The sequence below is a fragment of the Limulus polyphemus genome, unplaced genomic scaffold, assembly GCF_000517525.1.
Source record: "Limulus polyphemus unplaced genomic scaffold, Limulus_polyphemus-2.1.2 Scaffold232, whole genome shotgun sequence".
In the NCBI taxonomy this organism is placed as follows: Eukaryota; Metazoa; Arthropoda; class Merostomata; order Xiphosura; family Limulidae; genus Limulus; species Limulus polyphemus.
Genome location: NW_013665842.1, coordinates 4333 through 26823, shown reverse-complemented (window position 1 = coordinate 26823; position 22491 = coordinate 4333). Strand labels below are relative to the sequence as shown.

Sequence of the window (22491 nt, the reverse complement as noted above, 5' to 3'; positions counted from 1 at the left end):
AGTCCTGTTAATCGCTTATTTCCTCCAATAAACTGAATAAAAAAATGTCCATGTACATATAATAAATAATAATCTATAGTTACAAAAGTGTCTTGCAATTTGTCTTACGAAACACGAACTTAGAATAAACTGAACAATTCCTTATATATGTATGGTGTATTTTATTTGCACACTAATTCCATATTTACACAGAAATTTAAAGAATACGCAACATTAATGTTATTAATTTATTATTGTGGATTATGCAGCCGACAATAATACTAAGAATAAATGTGAATCCTAACCTATCATTCGATTTACCACTTGTCACTGAGTTATACCGGTTTCGAGGAATTCTGCCCTTCATCAATAACCATTGACAAGAATGGGCTTCCTATAGTAGTGGAATGTGGAATATGTTTATGGTGATTTGAGACGTCTTTTACTTACCACAGTAAGCCTATATGAAGCCTAGTCTTATTCTTTCGATTTGCACTTGTTCAGGATTAATGAGGGTAGAAGTTCCTAAAATCGGCATAACTCAGTCAACAGCGATAAATCATATGATATATTACGGTTTACATTTAGTTTTAGTTTCTGTCTTGCATGGTGATTGCTCTGACCGACTGAAATTATTTACAGTCTGACTATTGTTAACGAGAATAAGAATGAATATCAAATCCGAAATTAATTGTCCTATATATATATACATATATATATATATATAAGACGCGAATGAAGCTGCGTGGGGTAATATTTCTAATGTTTTTTCTTCTACTGCAGCAATAATTTATTGAATTAATAAAAGAGAAATGGAATCCTTTTTTTGTGGTAATTAGTCTCTTTTTATCCATAACCATAAACTTTAAAACGAGAAGTAGGATATAAAATAATGCCTTTTACAATAAATATGATCTGAAATGCTATTATTGTAATAAATACGATTTGAAATGCTATTATTGATACCTAAAACTCAGTATATCAACATCGCTGTACGCTGCGTTTCCTTCTCACAGTTTATCTAAGGGCATTAATAAATACGTCTTAAGCTTCAATAGAATTGTCACGTGATGTCAAAAACAAGGTCAGCGATTTTGTTATTCAAGATTTAGTGTCGCACCATATCAATAGAGAACATAATTTTGAATATGACGTCTGTAATTCAAAATGCTAAAATTAATTGAATTTTTATATTTATAAGTTTTTCTATGTTAAATCACATGCTACACAAACTAATTAATAAAGTATCTTAAAAATAATTTATAGGAGTGTCCTTTGTAATGAAGATCATTAAGGTTATAAGGATGGTCCTTTGTAATGAAGAACATTAAGGATCTAAGGATGGTCCTTTGTAATGAAGAACATTAAGGTTATAAGGATGGTCCTTTGTAATGAAGATCATTAAGGTTATAAGGATGGTCCTTTGTAATGAAGAACATTAAGGATCAAAGGATGGTCCTTTGTAATGAAGAACATTAAGGTTATAAGGATGGTCCTTTGTAATGAAGAACATTAAGGATCAAAGGATGGTCCTTTGTAATGAAGAACATTAAGGATCTAAGGATGGTCCTTTGTAATGAAGAACATTAAGGATCTAAGGATGTTCCTTTGTAATGAAGAACATTAAGGATCTAAGGATGGTCCTTTCTAATGAAGATCATTAAGGATATACACCTCTTTTGTATTCTAAAATTGACAAACTGAGTAGAAAACAGCCACTTACTTCGAATGTATACCACGAACCTCATGAAGAATGGGTAAAATATTAATGTAAAATTGTTGAAAGGGGGGCTTTGGTTAAATATATACCACGAACCTGATGAAGAATGAGTAAAACGATAATGGAAAACTATTGAAAAGGGAATTTTGGTTAAATATGAATTATATATACTACTCTCTCCATGTACATATGAACTATGTATACTACTCTCTCCATGTACATATGAACCATATATACTACTCTCTCCATGTACATATGAACTATATATACTACTTTTTCCGTGTACATATGAACTATATATACTACTTTTCCGTGTACATATGAACTATATATACTACTCTCTCCATGTACGTATGAACTATGTATACTACTCTCTCCATGTACATATGAACTATGCATACTACTCTCTCCATGTACGTATAAACTATATATACTACTTTCTCCATGTACGTATGAACTATATATACTATTCTCTCCATGTACATATGAACTATGTATACTACTCTCTCCATGTACGTATGAACTATATATACTACTCTCTCCATGTACGTATGAACTATATATACTACTCTCTCCATGTACATATGAACTATGCATACTACTCTCTCCGTGTACATATGAACTATGTATACTACTCTCTCCATGTACATATGAACTATATATACTATTCTCTCCATGTACATATGAACTATGTATACTACTCTCTCCATATACGTATGAACTATATATACTACTCTCTCCATGTACGTATGAACTATATATACTATTCTCTCCATGTACGTATGAACTATATATACTACTCTCTCCATGTACATATGAACCATGTATACTACTCTCTCCATGTACATATGAACCATGTATACTACTCTCTCCATGTACATATGAACTACAAATTTTGTGCAGTATCAAAAACAGAAAAATGTCAAACGTTAATTTCCTTTGGGATCTAAGCCATAACCAGACGGAATCAAACAGAGAAACCGTTAAAATGATACCTTCCTCTTTGACGAATGTTTGGAATAAAACCAGGAAATCTGCTGTAAGGTCACGAGTGGAAAAGGTATAGACAAAATGGTGAACAAAAGAGAACAGCTTGCTATCAATGAAAAACTTTTTATTGCTTCAACGTCATGTCTCGCGGCTTCTTCAAAGGATTAATCCCTTACGGTGGGGTTTAACCATCTGAAGAAGCCCCAAGGGGTATCGTTGAGGTACTAAAAACGGCTTTCTTGCCGAGAATAACTATCTTCGCTTTTGTATTAAACCTTTCTTACATGCAATTCAGAGTACACAGGTCGGGCGTGGTCTATTGGTTGGCGTGCCCAGATTCAAGATCTGCGGTCCGTTGTTGCGAAAACGCAAGTTGCACTTTGGAGCCCTGGATATTATATAAGAGTGGCGGTCAAATCCAACTATTGGATAAGAGAAGAGTAGCACAAGAGTGGCGGTGGATGATGTTAGTGGAATTCTATCCCGTCTAGTCTCTTATTCAAAATTAGGGACCGCCATGTGCGAACCTTTTGAAACAAACCATTTTACGCTACGCCATCTTTATTTTACTGAAAGCGAAGAGCTATTAGCAGCCACATTGTATATGATAAAATGATTCGAAAGCCTAAAATATTTTACAAGAAAGTTGTATGAAATAATTAAGCAGGTATGGTATAAACGTCCATCCGTTTTGGTAAGACAAATACATATAAGTTAGAATCCATTTTGAAAAACTCGGTAACTGTAAAGATTATCCACTGGGATTATTCCTATATTATAAGAAATGTACCAATATAGCATGCAGTGGCGCTATCACTTAACTACACTATCACAACAACAAAACATGAATTTACAGTGACGTCATGTCCAGTCATGCGCAATGATAAAAAATGAGAATAACAGCCAAATTATTTGAGTGTTCACCTTTCACACCAATATTTCAATCCTCTCGACAAAAATGAGAAATCTCTATTGAAACTATTTAACAGTAACATTTTTATTACCGAGAAAAAAAATATTTTGCATCAAACATTTTCACATGCACTCCAGTGTATGTAGGCTTTTCAGAACAAACAAAACTGTAGAACATCACTCTTTTGATGTCCAAAATCAGTTTGTGCATTACAACCAATCTAAAACATATTGACTAGTCATTCTTAACTATACACATCATCAACCATTAGTGTACGAATATGCTGCGTGACATTATTTCGTTAACGTACTCTGTATTTGACTTACAAATCATCAGCATTCAAACTGCCAACCTTTCGACCACGTGACAGCATAATTACAGCAATATCTCCTCTTTTACTGTCAACTACATCGTAAGTACAGCCATATCTTCAATATTCAACCTGTCAACCACACGAAAGTACAGGTACAGTCATGTTACAGTACAGGTAAAATCATGTTACAGTAAAGTTACAGTCATGTTACAGTACAGGTACAGTCATGTTACAGTACAGGTCCAGTCATTTTACAGCACAGTTACAGTCATGTTATAGTACAGTTACAGTCATGTAACAGTACAGGTATAGTCATGTTACAGTACAGGTATAGTCGTGTTACAGTACAGTTACAGTCATGTTACGGTACAGATAAATTTGTGTTACAGTACAGATACAGTCATGTTACAGTACAGGTATATTCATGTTACTGTACAGGTATAGTCATGTTACAGTACAGGTACAATCATGTTACAGTCATGTTACATTACAGGTACAGTCATTTTACAGCACAGTTACAGTCATGTTATAGTACAGTTACAGTCATGTAACAGTACAGGTATAGTCATGTTACAGTACAGGTATTGTCATGTTACAGTACAGGTACAGTCGTGTTACAGTACAGTTACAGTCATGTTACGGTACAGGTAAATTTGTGTTACAGTACAGATACAGTCATGTAACAGTACAGGTATAGTCGTGTTACAGTACAGTTACAGTCATGTTACGGTACAGGTAAATTTGTGTTACAGTACAGATATAGTCATGTTACAGTACAGTTACAGTCATGTTACAGCACAGTTACAGTCATGTTACAGTATAGTTACAGTCATGTCACAGTACAGGTACAGTCATGTCTCCTCTTTTATGGTGTTATCTTCTTGCGGCAGTTGTATTTTCCTGCATTTGCTCCCTAAAGGCAGCGTACATCATAACTTGGTTGACCCAGACTTTACAGTTCATGGGTATAAGATTCTTATTCTAAACGGCAGTGGTCGAAATGCACACATCAGGCAGGCGGCAGCACTGTATATGTAGGGATGGCTTGGATTGTTTCATCGAAATGGTATTTTAAATATCTCTTTAATAGGTCATCAGAACTTTATAATACTATACAGTGTTTCCTTTTATAACACTATCTATGTAATGACTGAGTCACAAGTTTTTAAAATGTCTGTAAATATCATAGCAAAAAGTTTGAATTTCTTGTTCTTCTTTCTTTTGCTTCTTTTTTTATTACATGATAACTCAAAAACCGAAACAGTGGTGTCAACCAATTTCATTGATGTGACAATTTCAAAGAAGTATCCGCTTTTATAAGTATTATTAATAACTAGTAGTAATTTAAAAAAAATCATATTTCTAGTGTAGACGATGGTATCAATAGCTCTTGAAGTTAGCTTGCTTACAGAAATATGGTGTTCCTTTAAAAAGCTTAAGTACAGGGTTAAACAGGAATTACTAACCAATAATAGATAAACAATAAATATTACAGTTGGAACATCATTGTATTTAGTACTTAGTTATATATACAACCTTCCTATGTCTATTGAAACACTGCATTTAAAACAAGCAAACAAGTAAAGAAAAACTTTTCAAAAAATGAAGTAAATGTAGGGATGGTTAATATCAATTTTTCAAAAACAATCAGATATGACGAATTTGAAAGTATAAGTTCTAGGGAGGACAATTCGTCAGTAATAATGCAAGCAATTTAATTCAAATGATTAACAACAATCAAATGCCTCCGTTTTAACGGCTGAATCCTCTTAAGACTAATCACATTTTGCGATTAATTATTTTATTATAATTCGGTGCAGGTCTCTAATATTGAATAAAAACCAAATTGTAACGCTCACTTAGCAGTTCAAAACAATCAACCTTACAGCTTAAATGTGTATTTCCTTTTCTTTTCAGGTGTTGCTGGTATTGGGTTTCTTTCTTCCCGGACTGCAAGGGAAAATTCTACCTAATGACACAGAAAAAAAAGAATTGGAACCAATATTCGAAACCCACGTAAGTTACAACAAAATTATCTATAAAGTGCCATCTATCGGGCGGAAAGTGACATATTTTCTGAATGTTTTGCATGTGCTTCGGGTATAGATCTTAGAAACAGATGGTTATATTGTACATAGTATAATGTATTCAAAACAAGTTGTGTGTTTCACATGTTACTGTTATCGCACATACTTTTTGTTCTCCTGAGAAAGGTATAGAGTAATGGTTATGTTAATCTACATGTTCATAGGAAATGACCTACACAGAATAATATCCACATTTATTCATATAGTAATTTATGTATGCGCAGGGCAACGTCTATTTTACTCAAATAATACCTTATGTATGCACAAGACAGTAATATAATAATAAAAGTCCTATTGCAAAATAACTATCAGTTGTACAGACTTAAATCAGTGACATTTTTAGCAGCGGCATAGTGGCTCATAGAACGGCTCTGAGTTTTTTTTTTGTTTTTTTTTCAAGTACAAACTTTTATCTCAAAGCTCCGTCATCTCTTGACCGATATGAGATCTAATTACACTTTTGGATTCAGCAGGTCAAACCCTTTCGATTGTTGTATTTGATCACGTCCAAGGTCTCGTATATTAATTTACTCTAATCCTGCCTAAAATAATTTAAATTTGAGGGTAGGCTGGTAGAGATCCTGATGAGTAATAAAACTGAATCGCCCAAAAACATAGCTAATATAAAAGGGGGAAAAGGCTTCATAGAATATTTACTCTAATCTTGCCTAAAAGAGTTTCAAGTGCCGCGGCTATTGAAGATTCCCTCTTGTTTTTAATTGAAGCACTGAGCTGTACGGGTTAGTAGCTATACCAACCTGTATATCATCTTGTAATCGCTAACAAATAGAGTTTTCACTTTAAGAAGGCTTCGTATGGCCTGGTGGTTAGGGCACTTGACTCGCAATCTGTGGGTCGTGAGTTCAAAACCCATCACCCAAAATGCTCGCTTTTTCAGCCATGGGGGCGTTATAATGTGACAATTCATTTCACATTTTGTTGGTTAAAGCGTAGTTCTATAGTTGGCGTTGGGTGGTATTGACTAACTGCCTTCCCTCTAAATTAGGGCCGGCTGGTTACTCATCTTTGCGCGAAATTGAACAAACAAATACTTCAAGAATTCTCTAGTTATGGTATTCGTCACCAGTCTGCACGAGGCACTTATATTAGTTTAGTGTAATATCAACACTTTTTTGGAGATTCCAGATATATTATAAGACTCTAATTGATTTATCTTTGCAGCCTCAGACTACTGCCCTACAGATACAAATAATGCTTCACCAGAATCTGTTCTTGACATTTTCTCATTTTCTGCAACTTTCTTTAGGGGTTTTAGAAAATTAGATGAAAATTGATTTGTCTTTCATTTTTTCTTTAGCAGCGTAAGTCAAGGAACATGTTGTCTATGAATAGTTCTGAATACATTTTTTTTAAGCTGAATAACTAGAAATAACAACTATGCTCTTGCAAAATCATTATGTATGATTGTAAAAAAATCGTTATTAACACATATTTTCTGTCTGTTGCTTCTTTCCTTGTTTTAGCGCAAAACTCCGCTGCGGGAATAGAACTCCTAATTCTAAAGTTATAAGCCTTCACGCTTACTGTTGAACCACCCAGCAGGCATCTTTTCGTAAAAATAGAAGGAAAATCGATTTTATAATTAAACTCTTCAAAAGAACAAAGTAACAGCTTTATCTTCGAGAAATTGTTAAAATAACAAATATAAATAATAGCATTAAAAATTGATGAATGGTATCTTATTATTAATCCATAACTTAATTATGATTTGTAAAATGACTTAGATAAAATTGATAATAATTAGACTTCACTTACTAATCCTAGTTCAATCACACCATAAAATGTATAATATAAATAACGTCTCTACCACTGTCATATCTGTCGTATCCCAGCCGGCCTGACGAACCATGGTACGGGAATATCTGTCGTATCCCAGCCGGCCTGACGAACCATGGTACGGGAATATCTGTCGTATCCCAGCCGGCCTGACGAACCATGGTACGGGAATATCTGTCGTATCCCAGCCGGCCTGATGAGCCATGGTACGGGATGAAAGATCTTCTTGGCACAGACTATGGCAAATATAGCGAAGTTGACATATTATAACAATCAGCTTCACATTGATCTTTATTTTTTTTTCACTAAGAAACTCAAAGAATAGTTTCAGATAAGACCTTCAACGTTTCAATTTCAGATTGGGATAAACAATCTATGAAGATTTTATTTAAGACCTTTATTGCATGGAGTATTGTTTTTATTTTAATTTGAAGAGTAAAAAAAACAAACAGTAAAGTGATTTAAACAACACACAATGTTAAAAGAATGAAAAAGATGAAACTCAGAAACGTTTTGTCAAAGAGCGATGTTTCACACTCATTTTTCTAATTATATCTTACTTACATTTGTTATAAACCTCAGTCATATGATCTTAACCAACAGGGGGCGCTAATTAATAACATCAAAAAACATTTCGTTTATTTAAAAAAAAACAATCACAAGCTACGCCATTCTCCGCAGCTCCCTTTCTTGACTTACAACCCTCCTGTTGCAGTAGCAACGAAACGTTATGTCACATTTCTTGACTTACAACCCTCTTGTGGCATAACAACGAAATATTATGTAACACTTCTTGGCTTACAACCCTCCTGTTGCAGCAGCAACGAAACGTTATGTTATTCTTCTTAACTGAGAACATGCTTCTTGGAATAATATGTTTAACTTAGATCTTCGCAACAAATGTAGCTTGAACAATGTTTGTACACTAAAGGACCCGTCATATGATTTTCTACCCCTCACGACGGTGGGAATATTGTTTTCACTCCTTACGTGTCGAAAGTTTTTCATATGATTTTGATCTATTCGGTACAAAGATTGAATGTCTCTCAAGGATCAAGTGATTAACTTTTGGTTAGCGTAGCTCGTAGGTCAACCAGTTTCGTTATAATGATAACAAACTGGGATTTTGTTAACGATCAAAACTCGAGAACTAATTAGAGTAGAAAAAAGGGGATGTTGGCTCTATGACCTACATTTCTGAGAGCGAGGAATTATTTGGTGTATATTTTAGGTTGGTTATAACAAGAGTCTAAAGAGTCCCGAAGGAGGGGGTCTACTCTCTGAGTGCCCTTTTACTTTTGTTCTTCAGCGACATTTTTGTTGGTTAGAACCCCGCATTTGTTCTGTAGTAATACTTTTAGTGGATAATTTGGGTGTTTGTATAGTGAAATTGACATATAGGAGTCACCACGCTTTTTCTGTAGAAATACTTTTGGTGGTTAATTTGGGGATTTGTATAGTGAAATTGACATATAGGAGTCACCACGCTTTTTCTGTAGAAATACTTTTGGTGGTTAATTTGGGGATTTGTATAGTGAAATTGACATATAGGAGTCACCACGCTTTTTCTGTAGAAATACTTTTGGTAGTTAATTTGGGTGATTGTATAGTGAAATTGACATATAAGAGGCACCACGCTTTTTCTGTAGAAATACTTTTGGTGGTTAATTTGGGTGTTTGTATAGTGAAATTGACATACAGGAGTCACCACACTTTTTCTGTAGTAAAACCTTTGGTGGTTAATTTGGATGATTGAGTAGTGATATTATTACTTTTGATATCGAAGAACCCACACACTTACTCCGTAGTAAAACATTTAGTGTTTATTTTGGGAGATTGAGGAATGTCGGTATTTCGTTTGATACCTAAGAACCATGATGCTTGTTCTTTAGTAATACATTTAGTGATTATTTTGTGTGTCTGAGTAATGACGGTATTCCTGTCGACATCCAAGAATTCCATGTTTGTAATCTAAGTTCATCCTATTTGGTTATTTCAGTCTTACAATTATTGAATTAGAAAAGACGTAGTATTTTAGGAACTTCAGCTGATAACCTTATATAGTTATCCATCTTCCAACTAAGCTGTCCCCCAGTGGGACAGCGGCAAGTCTACGGACTTACAACACTAAAATCCGGGGTTCGATTTCCCGCGGTGAACACAGCAGATGGCCTTTTATGCTAGTTTTGTTATATGTTAATCTTAGATGTTTTGGGTAATAGCGCTTTACCTACACCCACTTTCCTATAAACCTCAAGGATATTCAGATGCTATTTCTTCTATATAAAAGCCCTACTCAAAAAGTGTCGAAACTTAAGCATATCAAACAAACACAAAATGCGAAGTCTTCCGTATCCAAATCGCATAAATTTCCGTCTATCGTTCTCAAAATGAGATAGAGTAATGATATTATCTACATTCATGGCGCACATATGTAACATTTCCTATCTAAAGAAAAAGTACTGTAGCTATTATCAACGATAGCTATGTTGTTGTTTTATCAATAAAAATATGCAACACGCGTTTCAGACCGCATAATGTATACTATCTGATATAAAATACTGTTCCCGTCACTTGTTTTCTGCCTAAAGTAATCTCGACCTCACGTGAAGTAAAGAAAGTTCTTGATTAATAATTGTTATTATTGTCAAGGAACTTTTAAACATGGCAAGTAAAACGGAGTCTTTTGTTTAAGCACAATGGGCTATCTGTTCTGTGCCCATCACGGATATCGAAAATAGTTTTTATTGTTATAAGCCCACAGGCGTACCGATTAGCCAATATGGGGGCGGGGTTGTAGGTTATGAATTTCTGTTGTTCTAGTTTCATTACTGGGCGATGGTTTTCGGATAGTCAGTCATGCAAGCATAATCCACGTGTTTCTATATAGTACATTATATCAGTGTATTTTATCCAAATCGATTACGTTAGAAAAAAGATGGGGGGGGGACTAATGTTTTACTGACAATATGTGGTAGCCTTCCAAATGTCTGACTTCCTAGAAACTCTTTATTGTAAGGAAATAGTAGCGTAATGATCCTTGCACAGATACACCATTTCTTTGAGTATCTAGTAAGTGGCGGAAATCATATTTTTGTTTGGAAGGCTCTTATAGTTAGTGACTTTTTGAAATAAAAATAATGTCAAACAGAAAAAAAAATAGTGCGATATAAATTCACACTGATTCTCTCAAATTACTGAAACAAATAGAGAGAGAGAGAAAAGAAACAAAGTACTGAACAAGAAAAGAAAAATAACGGCTGTAACATTTTCGAAACTTCTGTAATAAATGGCATAGCAGTTGTTACTAACGTATATGTAACGTACCTTGTATAATCTTAAATACGTTTAGTAATATATGTACTAATACTGATGAGATATTATGAATCACCTTGAGTGGTAGAATAAAGGCTTAATTTTTTGTCTTTATTAAGGTTTTTATTGTTGTTGTTTTTTTGTTTTAGCGCAAAGCCACACATTGCGCTATCTGCCCTCTGTCCATCGCGGGGAATCGAGCCTCGGATTTTACTGTTCTCAGTCTGTAAACTTACCGCTAATCCACCGGAAGACGTCTTTATTAAATGAATATCTGCACAAGTTAACTGGAGACTGGTTACAAGTTGGGGAGCGAAAACTCTAAAGAAACGGGAGTTCGTGTCAGGGCAGCATAGCACCACCTTATACATTTAATGTTCGTATTTTTGGTCAATTATTGCTTGAACTTCTGCTGGTCCGGAGACATCGAATTCAAGCGCTAAAAATAAATTGAGCATTTTCCCAACTTATAATCCGAGTTTACTTGCCCAGAAAAAAAAAAGACATAAATGAGGAATCAATATTTTTATTATCATGCCGATTGAGCATGACTGTTTTAGTCATGCTAACTTCTACAGATTCGTACAACGTTCTGATGATTAGATCCATTTGGCAGATTTTTTGTTTGGTTGTGTTTCAAAGCCGAAACTCTCATCAAGGTTTAATCGACATCTCCCGTTGTTACTTTCAATTTTGCTTTTATAAAATACAAGAAGCAGGAGTACATCAAACTAGTCAGAAACTTGAGATGGTTATATTAGCGATAAATCAAATCAGTGCTATAGAAATGTGGCGACTTCTTAAATAGAATGGATTTTGGCGATTTTTATTACGCTTACTCATAAGTTATTTCTACTGAACTGATACGTCAAAATGAGAGTAGTAATGAAAAACGAACTGGTAAGACGTAGTTATTCGAATATAACGCGTAGCTAAAAAAATCTTAATAAATCAAATAAATTTGTATCTGCTGTAATTAACAGCACCTCTGGACAAATGTGGGATATAACAGGTGTCCATAATATACGGTTTGCATTTGAACACTCACGCATATGCACCGATTGTTTTAAGTTATACTGACGTTCTGCTTAACCGAAGCTTCTAATTTTCTAAAGGGTGTCAATATAGGGAAATTCTCAATATTTCAAATAGCCGAAATAATGAAAATAATGAACAAACTAGGAGTAAGAAATTATTTAACATACTTCCGTTGTTTTAGTACACAGGTGATGCTGTCAATCAGCCCTTCGCTGTTGTATTAAAAATTGATCATTTTCTATCTCCACCGTTTCATCAAATTTAGCATAAAGACAGCTTACAGCTACAACAACTATAAATCATCAGTTTAACTCAAGTTGCAGAACCATGACATGGTATGATCCAGACCCATGCTTGGATCGATACAACACTTGCACTATCATGACTCACCACTCTGATCGAGAACGTAAAAACTGGCCCGTTACTTCTTTACAGCCTCAGACAACGCTTATATCCTTCTAATCGATCTACTTCATAATCATGCACAAGATGATCTGACTTAGAGCTTAGAGCAGTACAACTTTATGTTCTGATCGTTGAGTAGAACAAGATTCTGACCTCTAGCTAATACAAGTTTCTGTTCTGATCTCTAACAAATACACGTTTCTGTTCTGATCTCTAACTAAAACAAATATCTGTTTGATCTTTAACTAAAACAAATATCTGTTATGGTCTCTAACAAATACACGTTTCTGTTCTGATCTCTAACTAAAACAAATATCTGTTTTGATCGTTGAGTTAAACATGTTTCTGTTTTAAACTTTAACTAATACAAGATTTTGTTCTGCTCTCTAATACAAGTTTCTGTTGTGATTGCTAATTAATACAGGTTTTTGTACTGATCGTTTTCACTTCAGAAAATATTATAAAGTTTTCGAGCATTAACACTTTCGGAAAGTCTATAAAACAGAATCCAAACAAATGTACTACAATAATACTCAGTTTTTGTCTGTCCTGAAAATGTGCGCGCATCTTACAATCTAAATGCGCATGCGTGCGCACTTCATTTTAACGGGTGTAAACATGTTTTTACCCTCTACATATGAACGTTTCGGACTATAGAACAACAAAAAGAGTGTTGTTTTTTCATGCGACAAATTATCAGTTGGTACATTCTCTTGGGAAACTGGAATAGATAAAACTTCTCTTCTTTACGTGATGAAACTGTGATGGCAAAAATATATTGGTAGTTCTGTCAATAATAATCAATACTAAAAGATTTTTGTAACTGTTCTTTGTGATGATCTATTGTTAAATTGTCGATAGTTTCTTGAATATCGACGTCTTATGGCATTTTTTAAATTTAGTAAAATGCTCATTTTAGCGACATTTTAAGCATGGTACTAGTTATTTTTATTATGTACTAGTTATTATATATATATATATATATATATCATGCGACAATTCATTTTATTATTCTTTTCAGCTATTAAAATTATTGAAAATCACTACTTTTCACCGCTGCTTCTTTTCAACTCCTACATTGGTGTGTTTTACATTATTACTAAAGTGGCTCCATCTATTAGAAAGTTTAGGTTAAAAACTTTGTTAACGAGATTGTTTAATGAACAAAGAAATGAACCAGGTAATTTGGTGAAAAGTTTTTCAACTGCGATTAAAAGAATTAAGTACTTGAAGAAGGTAATAATATTTTCATATCTAATTCAGAATTCTAAGTTTTACTTTTGGTAATTAAAACTTTCACCCCATCTTGCACCCTTTCAGGAGCTATGTAGAATAAAAATGTAGTTTTTACAAGATACAAGCTAACCAGTACGAGATTTTTACGTACTCCATTATTTGTGTTTGTTTGTTTTAAAGTAAAGCCATATCGAGCTATTTGCTAAGTCCATCGCGCAGAACTGAACTCCGAATTTTAGTGTTGTAAGTCCGTAAACTTGCCTCTGTCCCAGCCGGAGACTGTTATTTGTGATCTAACATTTAATTTTTACAGTTCTTTATGCTCTATCTTTATTGTAACGTTTCAAGTAATTTTATGCTACCCTTCACTAACATTACAAATACATAAGTGCTATATAAATAGCTTCAATACAAGTTGGTCAATAGCATTTTCGACTGGTGATCATAGATCATTATCAGTAATCTCTAGCGGATTTACCAGTAATAGTTTAATTCTCTATTTGATTCAACGAGTTAGAGCCTTTCTTATAGATAATACATTTATTTAACAGTTAATACATTAGAAAGTGTTGTTTATACTTATAATTTAGCTTCGTTTTAAGTGTTATTTAATATTTCTAACCTTTATTCTAACTTCAGAAGCAAACTGAAGAGCCAGATGGCATTGGGTGGTCGGAATGGGGTGATTGGAGCGTGTGTTCTAGGACTTGCGATGGTGGCGTCACTTCCCAGCTACGAAGATGTGTCCGAAAGTCTGGCTGTAAGGGCGAAGCAGTAAGGTTTCGCATATGCAATATGCAGGTGTGTATCAAAGCCTTTAAGCAGATAACTCTCTTATTACAGCAGTAATAAAAATAAACACTCTTTCTTATTAAAAGCTGCACATATATAATAAACACTAAGTTCATAACAGTGAATAATGTTTGGAAAGTTCTAAGAGCAATCAAATCTCTGAGTGTTTTATTTTTATATTCATATCACCTGAACTTTTAACTTATGATAACAGTTTATATTCACATCAGTAGTTTTGTGTCATATGGGATGATTAGAGCAACACACATTTCAAATGTTGTTTTGAAAACTACGCGCCTAGAAGAACAACATGTCCACAAAGATACATTGAGAATGGTATGTTTTATTCAGGAAAATATGGGCATGTTACGAACTGTTTAGAAAACTATCACACTGCATACCTTAATCGCTTTTCTCGCAAAATAGCATTGTTTATCTTATATTTCTCATTCTTTGAACAATAAGAGATTGGCGACTTGCATAAGACGTCCGTCAGTGTGCAGGACATTACGAGAAATAACGTCCAGATCAAATAGTGTTTGCAGTAACTTCATATAGGAATAGGCTACTCAAGGTGATCGAAAATTGACAGAAAGCACAAAGAACACCTTCTGTTACAACTTCTTAAACGCACTGTAACACGTATAAAAATTCCTTTATAAAACTCGTGATCCTCAATATGCATGTGATGATATTTAGTTCTCCCAGGACGAATATTTTTTTAAAAATATAATCAATTGAAATGTGGGTTCTTTTTATAATCACCTTTTACTTTGATTTTTCACCTTCATGAATATAAAAAAACATTTTCGTAAAACTTCTTAAACAAAAGTTACCTTTATGACCAATTACTGGGATATTATTTGTTTTTAGTCAAGAATTTAAAAAATAACAAATTTTAATATTTAATATTTATTCATTTTAAAACAACTTAGTCTGCACTTCTGGTGCCTAATTTGGAATTCATTCTACCTTATAAGGAAAAAATATATATTCATTATATACATATATATATATATAATAATTGTATGAAACAGGCCATGAATATATATATATATATATATAATTTGATTTTGAATGTTAGGCTCGCCCAACTGTACTTTATTAATGATTCATATTTCACAAGCATATTTTATTTTTATGCTTTAATCACTACTAATGTCATTGGGAGAAAACAATATGTTTTAAGCACCATTAATGCCATCTGAAGAAAACAATCTTCAGCAGATAAAAATGCAGTTAACAATGACTCTTCAGAGAGTCTATTTAGCAATAAAGATAATACACCAGAAACCTTAAGACTAAAATTTACATTAAGCTTCTGAAATGTATTTGCCATTACAAAAAATGAGCCCTCCAGTGGCACAGTGGTATGTCTGCGGACTTATACTGCTAGAAACCGGGTTTCGATACCCGTGGTGGGCAAAGCACAGATAGCCCTTTGTGTAACTTTGTGCTTAACAACAAAAGATGAATAAAATGAAAATTGTTCACTAAAGTAATCTTAAAAAGTGTCCATTAAACAATATACATTGTTTTGTGAAACAGATTTGTTTATGTCAAGTTTCCATTTGCAACCGTACGTGTGTGTGTATCAGTTTGGTGCTTCAACTTATGAAAAGTAACCGTAAATATACACATATATATATATGTATGTTGAGGATTTAAGAAGAGGTTCAAAATTATTTAATATTTTTTGCTAAAAATAACAAATAATTTGTAAAATCATTTTAGCGAATATACTTTTATTAATTTAATTTAGAATTCCTGCACTGTAATTACATTTGTCGCGAAAATGTTAATTATAAAAAAGTGTTCGGAAAGCATCTTTTGTAATATAATTTTATCTGTAACTAAATCAACAACAGAGGTCCAGGGTAGGGCTTAACAACTCTTTAATTTTTGATTCGAAATGAACCGATACTCTCTGTAGTTAAGTGTAATCAAGTATATAAATCAAATTATACCATAGGATTTTACTCCAATTTCTATTTTTTTAAGATTTGAAATAAAGCACCAGAAAAGGGCCTCGTAAGTTTTCTTTAGTAGATATTACGATTTTAAATGCTAAGATATATAAAATATCACTGTTGATGAGTAGGTTCCCATTTATTTCATGTTCGATAGGCTTAAGCATAAATACAGAAGATGGTCACAATCGACTTAAAGTTGTTTTGAAAACATTCAGGGTACGACATCATTTTATGAAGCACATTGTATAGTTTCTGAACTAGCTGAAAATTAGTCTCGTTTAATGTCAAATCTTATCAGCCCAGCTAGGTAATGAAATGAATCATAATCATGAAATTTTGTTTTGGTTTGATTGGTTGTTTTAGAGCAAAGCCACATTGGGTTATCTGCTGTATCCACAGCGGGGAATCAAAACCCGAACTTTAGCGCTGTAGGTCGATATATTTACCATTGGCCTACCGGGGACATTTGTTTTGGAATGGTAGAATTGAAAAAAAAACTAAAATATCACCCTTTCTAAAACCATGTTCAACCTAAATCATATCCTAGTTTTCAAAGAGATCTTACATTGGGTCTTATTTTGATTGCGTCAGAAAAAGATACGCACAGACAAACATATGTATATGTTAAGTACGTTACGACAATTTTGAATGTTGAAAGATCATAAGAAATTGCATACAGATGCACATTCTGTGCTTCAGAGTTGGACACACATCCTTACACAAATAGATAATTGTTAAATTAACTTACTTGACAAATTTCCAATACCGGATACAAGTTACAGTCAGTACGGTTTGTTGATGTAACGTATTGACAAGAACGGCAACCGGTAAAAGAAGATAAATAAGTAGTTTGGCCTTCAAACAAATATTTCTCTGTCGTATTAACCTAGAAGAGGTCGATACATTCTGGCGACTGTAGATCCTTAATCCTGGAAAGTAAATATAAGCAAATGGCACTGTTTTTACAGGGGCCATTTCTAGTGTACATAGAAATTACAAATACAGTTTGATAGTTTTTCTGTCTTTTGAAAATTTTATACATTTTTACGAATTCACTTGGAACAAGCAAAATTATCGTTAAACAGCAAACAGATTATGTCAATGTAAGTTTTAGATATACAACAAATACATGTAACGACAGTTTATTTAAAATCTGGACAACGTTTCGATTAATTGATCTTTGGAACAAAACAAAGTTTGTTTGGTCAGAACTTGGACAATCAATTATTTTTTTGCTCTTTAAAATATCTCTTTGTATTTAAAGAAAAAAAAAGTAACATTTTAACTTCAGTATTTAAATAGAAATTAAAAGTTCAAAAGTTAAAAGCCTATCATTTATCAGTGGTTTAACTTTCTCTCATTGATGTCTACGAACTTATTATTTTTAAGTTCACCATAATTGACAATAGTTTAAACCATCTGTGTTTTTTCTTAATGAAACGCATTACATCCTTATAAGAGGAAAGCGAACTTTTACTGAAACGCATCTGTGCGTTGTTGACATTACTGTTTCGCTCATCCAAAAACTAACAAATTTATGATTTTTCTTGACTCAAAAGTACGAGAACCCCGACACCAACTATTGTAATTTATCACCCAGGGTAATGTAAATATAATTACAGCTAACTTGTGAGATGTTTCCATTAGGTTTGTTTATTTTTTCCATTAACTGCAATTATAAAGATAATTATTGAAACAAACTATTGTAGAGAAACATCGTGTTCCATTAGAAATGATTGAATATTATGTATCAAGTAGTGATTGAAAGCCGATGGTGGGATGTCTTGAATTCGAATCTCTTGAGCACGTTTCTTCGAAGAAACCGTTATTAGTTAGCAACACAAGATTTAACGACCAGCCGTGATTTGTATAGAGTGGCTCTTTTGCTGTATATTCAGCTTATTAAAGGTAATTTTCGTATTGATTAGGAACATCCAGCGTACTTGACATACTATGCTATCCACGTTATGCAGAAGTTCCACATCATCTACTTATGAAAAATTGATCATAAAGACCAAACTATAATGAACCAAAAAAAAAACGGTGTACTCTATGAAAGAATAATTTAGATTTATTTTTCGATTATAAAATGAAAATGTTTCGTTTTTGATTTGGGAGAATTTTATTCTGATTTTATGAAATTGTATTTACTGTTCATGGTGGGGAAAATGTTCATTTGATTGGATGTTTGTTTTAGCACAAAGCCTCTTTAGGCTACTTGCTATGTTCACCGCGGGGAATCGAATCTCGGATTTTAGTATTGTAAGTCCGTAAACTTACCGCTGTCCCACCGGGGGAATGTTTGTTTGAATATATAAAAAAATACTGAAAGTTTATGACAGAAAATCATCTTAATGAAACTTTTAGATAATTTTCACGGAGAAACTTTTGCCATTATCCGTTAGATAGTGAATAAATATATTCTACAAAAAAAATAATAAACAGCCGATAAATAATTTGTAACTGAATAAAATTATTATGTTTGTATAGTCGTAAACCTTTAGGCTTTCAGGATTACTTGTCTTTGTGATTCTTCACTTATGAGACTTTATGCCTTTAATGAATATCAATTCTCAGTTTGACCTGCACAGAATTGCTGACAGTTCAGTAGTTTATTTCGAGTTGCCTTTTTAGAATAAAAATATTGACATCGTTGAAATGGTAATCATGGAACTAAAACCGACTATTAAAGGCGTCATATTTGTTGATGAACTCTGATCATGAAAGTATACAGAGTTGTGAAAAACAATCGAAATTGAAAAGCGACACCTGTATGTGTTATAAACATTGTAGTTACAAATTACTGCTCGGGTGATGAATCAAGATGTAATTCTTACATATGTAATTAATTACCTTTAGAAGTCGCAAATTTAATTGTATTTATATAGAGCAAAGCGACAAAAATCTCTTTCTCCAAAAGTCAATAAAATCATCTAGTCTTATACCAGTCCATTTAAAATATTCCCATAACAATCTACCACCCAGAATTGAAATAAATTATTTTCTTAAACTGGTTAATATTGTACGTTTTTGTTGATTCTTAATGCTACGAACTCATTTGACTTATGAAATATCTTGTCGTACGAAATAACTTTAAGTTGTTTTTTTTTTGCTTCGATTCAGCCTATCAGCCGAAATTTGCTAACTTTCCAAGTTTTCCTCTTAAAATTCAAAAAAAAAAATCAAATATTTTATATAGAACTTTGAGAAGAACTCGAAGGGGTGGATATCTTGATGTGCTCTGAAAGAATTTTGCGCCTCATAACTTTATTTATTGTTTCTATAGTTACCTCTGTTGCCCGTCTCCAAAATTTACATCATGCACTACCGATGATTCAGAAATAGAGAAACTGGCGCCAACAACAACATAAATATGCTGATTTCATGTTTTTTTCTTCAAATAAAATGAGCGAAATAAATAGACTTTTAGAAGTTTTACATCCATATGTATGATGTTATAGTCTCCATATAGACAATATACGTAAACGTCTAAACACTGGAAATGTAAGAGTTCTGACCCGTTGTTCAATGGTAAGAAGTATAAAGTATAAAGGCCATTCAACCAATTCATAACTATATAAACCAAAATCTTCTAAATAGGCTACATTTGTTGTAATGGTTTATATTCTAACTTTGCATTGTGGCCTCCAGTAGCAGATTTAGCAAAGTCGCTGAAAAAAGTTAAGTTGCCATTTCAAAATAAAATAATACCTTATTCTCAATCTTTTATGTCGGTTTTGGATAGCATACAGTTTTAGTTTAAGAGTAGCAGTCTTATTAGGTCGAAATGATCATGTTAATTTTTGTTAAAAATTCCTACAACTACCAGTTTTACGCTGTAAATTATTGAAAACATTTATAACAACAATTTATAATTAATCAATTTTAAGGCAAGGTGAAATTTCAGTTTCAAAAGTAGCTAATAATATAAACAATTATGTATGCTAGTCTCAAACTTCAATACTAACAATTTGTGAGCTGATTCGCCTTTTATTAAAGAATTTCAAAACACAGACCAATAGAAATTAACAGAGAATTCAGCCTACGATTTTCGACTAGTAGGCAATCATATACTAAGTCTACATTTCTGTGTAAGATAATTTAATATTAGATAATATGATTTTTTTGAGCAATATTAAGTGATTATTCTAAGAAAAGACAAAATTGTTATACACATTATTATCAATATAGTGGAATAACGAGAAAACGAAGTACTAAAAATTCAGTTCTGTTACTACCATTACTAAGACAGAGAGTTTCAATTAATTTTCTATTTGATATTATTTCCTGAAAAATGTTTTTTTCACTATATATATATTAGTTGGTTGTTGAATTGCTGAATTTCGCGCAAAGTTACTCGAGGGCTCTGCGTATGTTCAGTGACGAGATTCGAACCCGCGACCCGCAGATTGCGAATCGAATATCCTGACCACCAGGCCCCTTGGTATAATTCAAAGTTTGTTTAGTCACTAAAATCTGTAACTAACTCGAAATAGAGTTGTTGTTTTTTTCAAATAATATAACTTGAACAATAGCCCATTTAGACCTCTTGTGAGTAAAAACTGTACTAATCTGTTAAATTATATTATGGCAAAACTTTGGGAGAAAACTTGAGCAGAATCCATGTAAGCGGCTTTCATAACATTGGAAAATTAGCGGGTAATAATTCTCTTTATATTTCTAAAGTTATTATAATTTAATCTGGCCAATGATAAAGCTTAGACGTGCTTTCAAATTTCACTCTATTTAACCAAACATTTGTATCTAAACGGATATGCTAACAACAGCTGCGCCCCCCAGTGGCACGGCTGTATGTCTGTGGACTTACAACGCTAGAAACCGGGTTTCGACACCCGTGGTGGGTAGAGCACAGATAGCTCATTGTGCAGCTTTGTGCTTAATTTCAAATAAACAAACAAACATTAGCTCCAGAACTCATGGGCCAGTTGATGCATTTTCCCCACCAATAACCTGGTCAGTTAAGTTTTATTATTGAACGTATTATACCCCATAAATATTATTTGACGGTCAAGTACTGCCATTGTTAGATTAGTTTGAAGCCAAGTAGTGGTGGCGCTACAGCTGGTCTTTGCTAATTTTTGTGTTGTTTGCGCTCATTGTAGACCAAATATTACATACACGGCCATTAACTTATTAGGCCTACAGATTTTATAAGTCGAAATGCACGAATAATACTTAAATAAAAGTACATAACGAAAATCGTTTTCTTACCTTGATAAATTTTCATTGGTCGACAACAATCTGCTTGTAGACGGTTATAATTTTGTGTCGTGTCGTAGTTTATTTTTCGGCGTGTGTGTGTATTGCAACTTGTATCACAAGTGTTAATAGACATTAAGCATGTGCAGTGAAACATATATGTTAGAAATGTGACACTTGTGTGGTTGTTTGTTTGAAGTTAAGCACAAAGCTACACAATGGGCTATCTGTGCTCTGCCCACTACGGGTATCGAAACCCGGTTTTTAGCGATGTAAGTCCGCAGACATACCGCTGTGCCACTGGGGGCGACACTTGTGTGAATTCAGTGTAACAGTTGTGTGAATTCAATGTGACACTTGTGTGAATTCAATGTGACACTTGTGTAATTTCATTTTTCATTTCTATCAATAATAATCAGTCATCCTATTTAACTTCAAAAAATTATTAATTTCGTAGTGATTACTTTGTGTGATGTGAGTAAAATTAAGTTATTGCGAAACACATTATTCGTAATATTACTCTCCTATGCGCATGCTCAGATAGGTTATAATAGACACTGCCTCACATTTTTACTCCGGTGACATTATATTATAGTTTTCAGCCCCACCAATGTAAAGTTACTTCCAGCTACCCTGTCTGTTAAGTTACCAAACAACAAAAAATAACTAACTCACATCCCCGTCCCACCAAACATGCTCACCCTTTCAGCCGT

The 22491-nt window shown here is 33.3% G+C and overlaps 1 protein-coding gene across 1 annotated transcript in view; it reads left to right on the top strand.

Annotated features, from left to right (window-relative positions):
- LOC111085088 (ADAMTS-like protein 3) overlaps positions 1-22491 on the top strand; it is a gene marked incomplete at its 3' end in the record, with an annotated part of 88339 nt that overhangs the window by 63501 nt on the left and 2347 nt on the right. Inside the window, exons 2-3 of the mRNA XM_022382236.1 lie at positions 5833-5931; positions 14433-14594. Of these exons, the coding sequence (XP_022237944.1) occupies positions 5833-5931; positions 14433-14594 (261 nt within the window). The remainder of the gene's footprint in view (positions 1-5832; positions 5932-14432; positions 14595-22491) is intronic.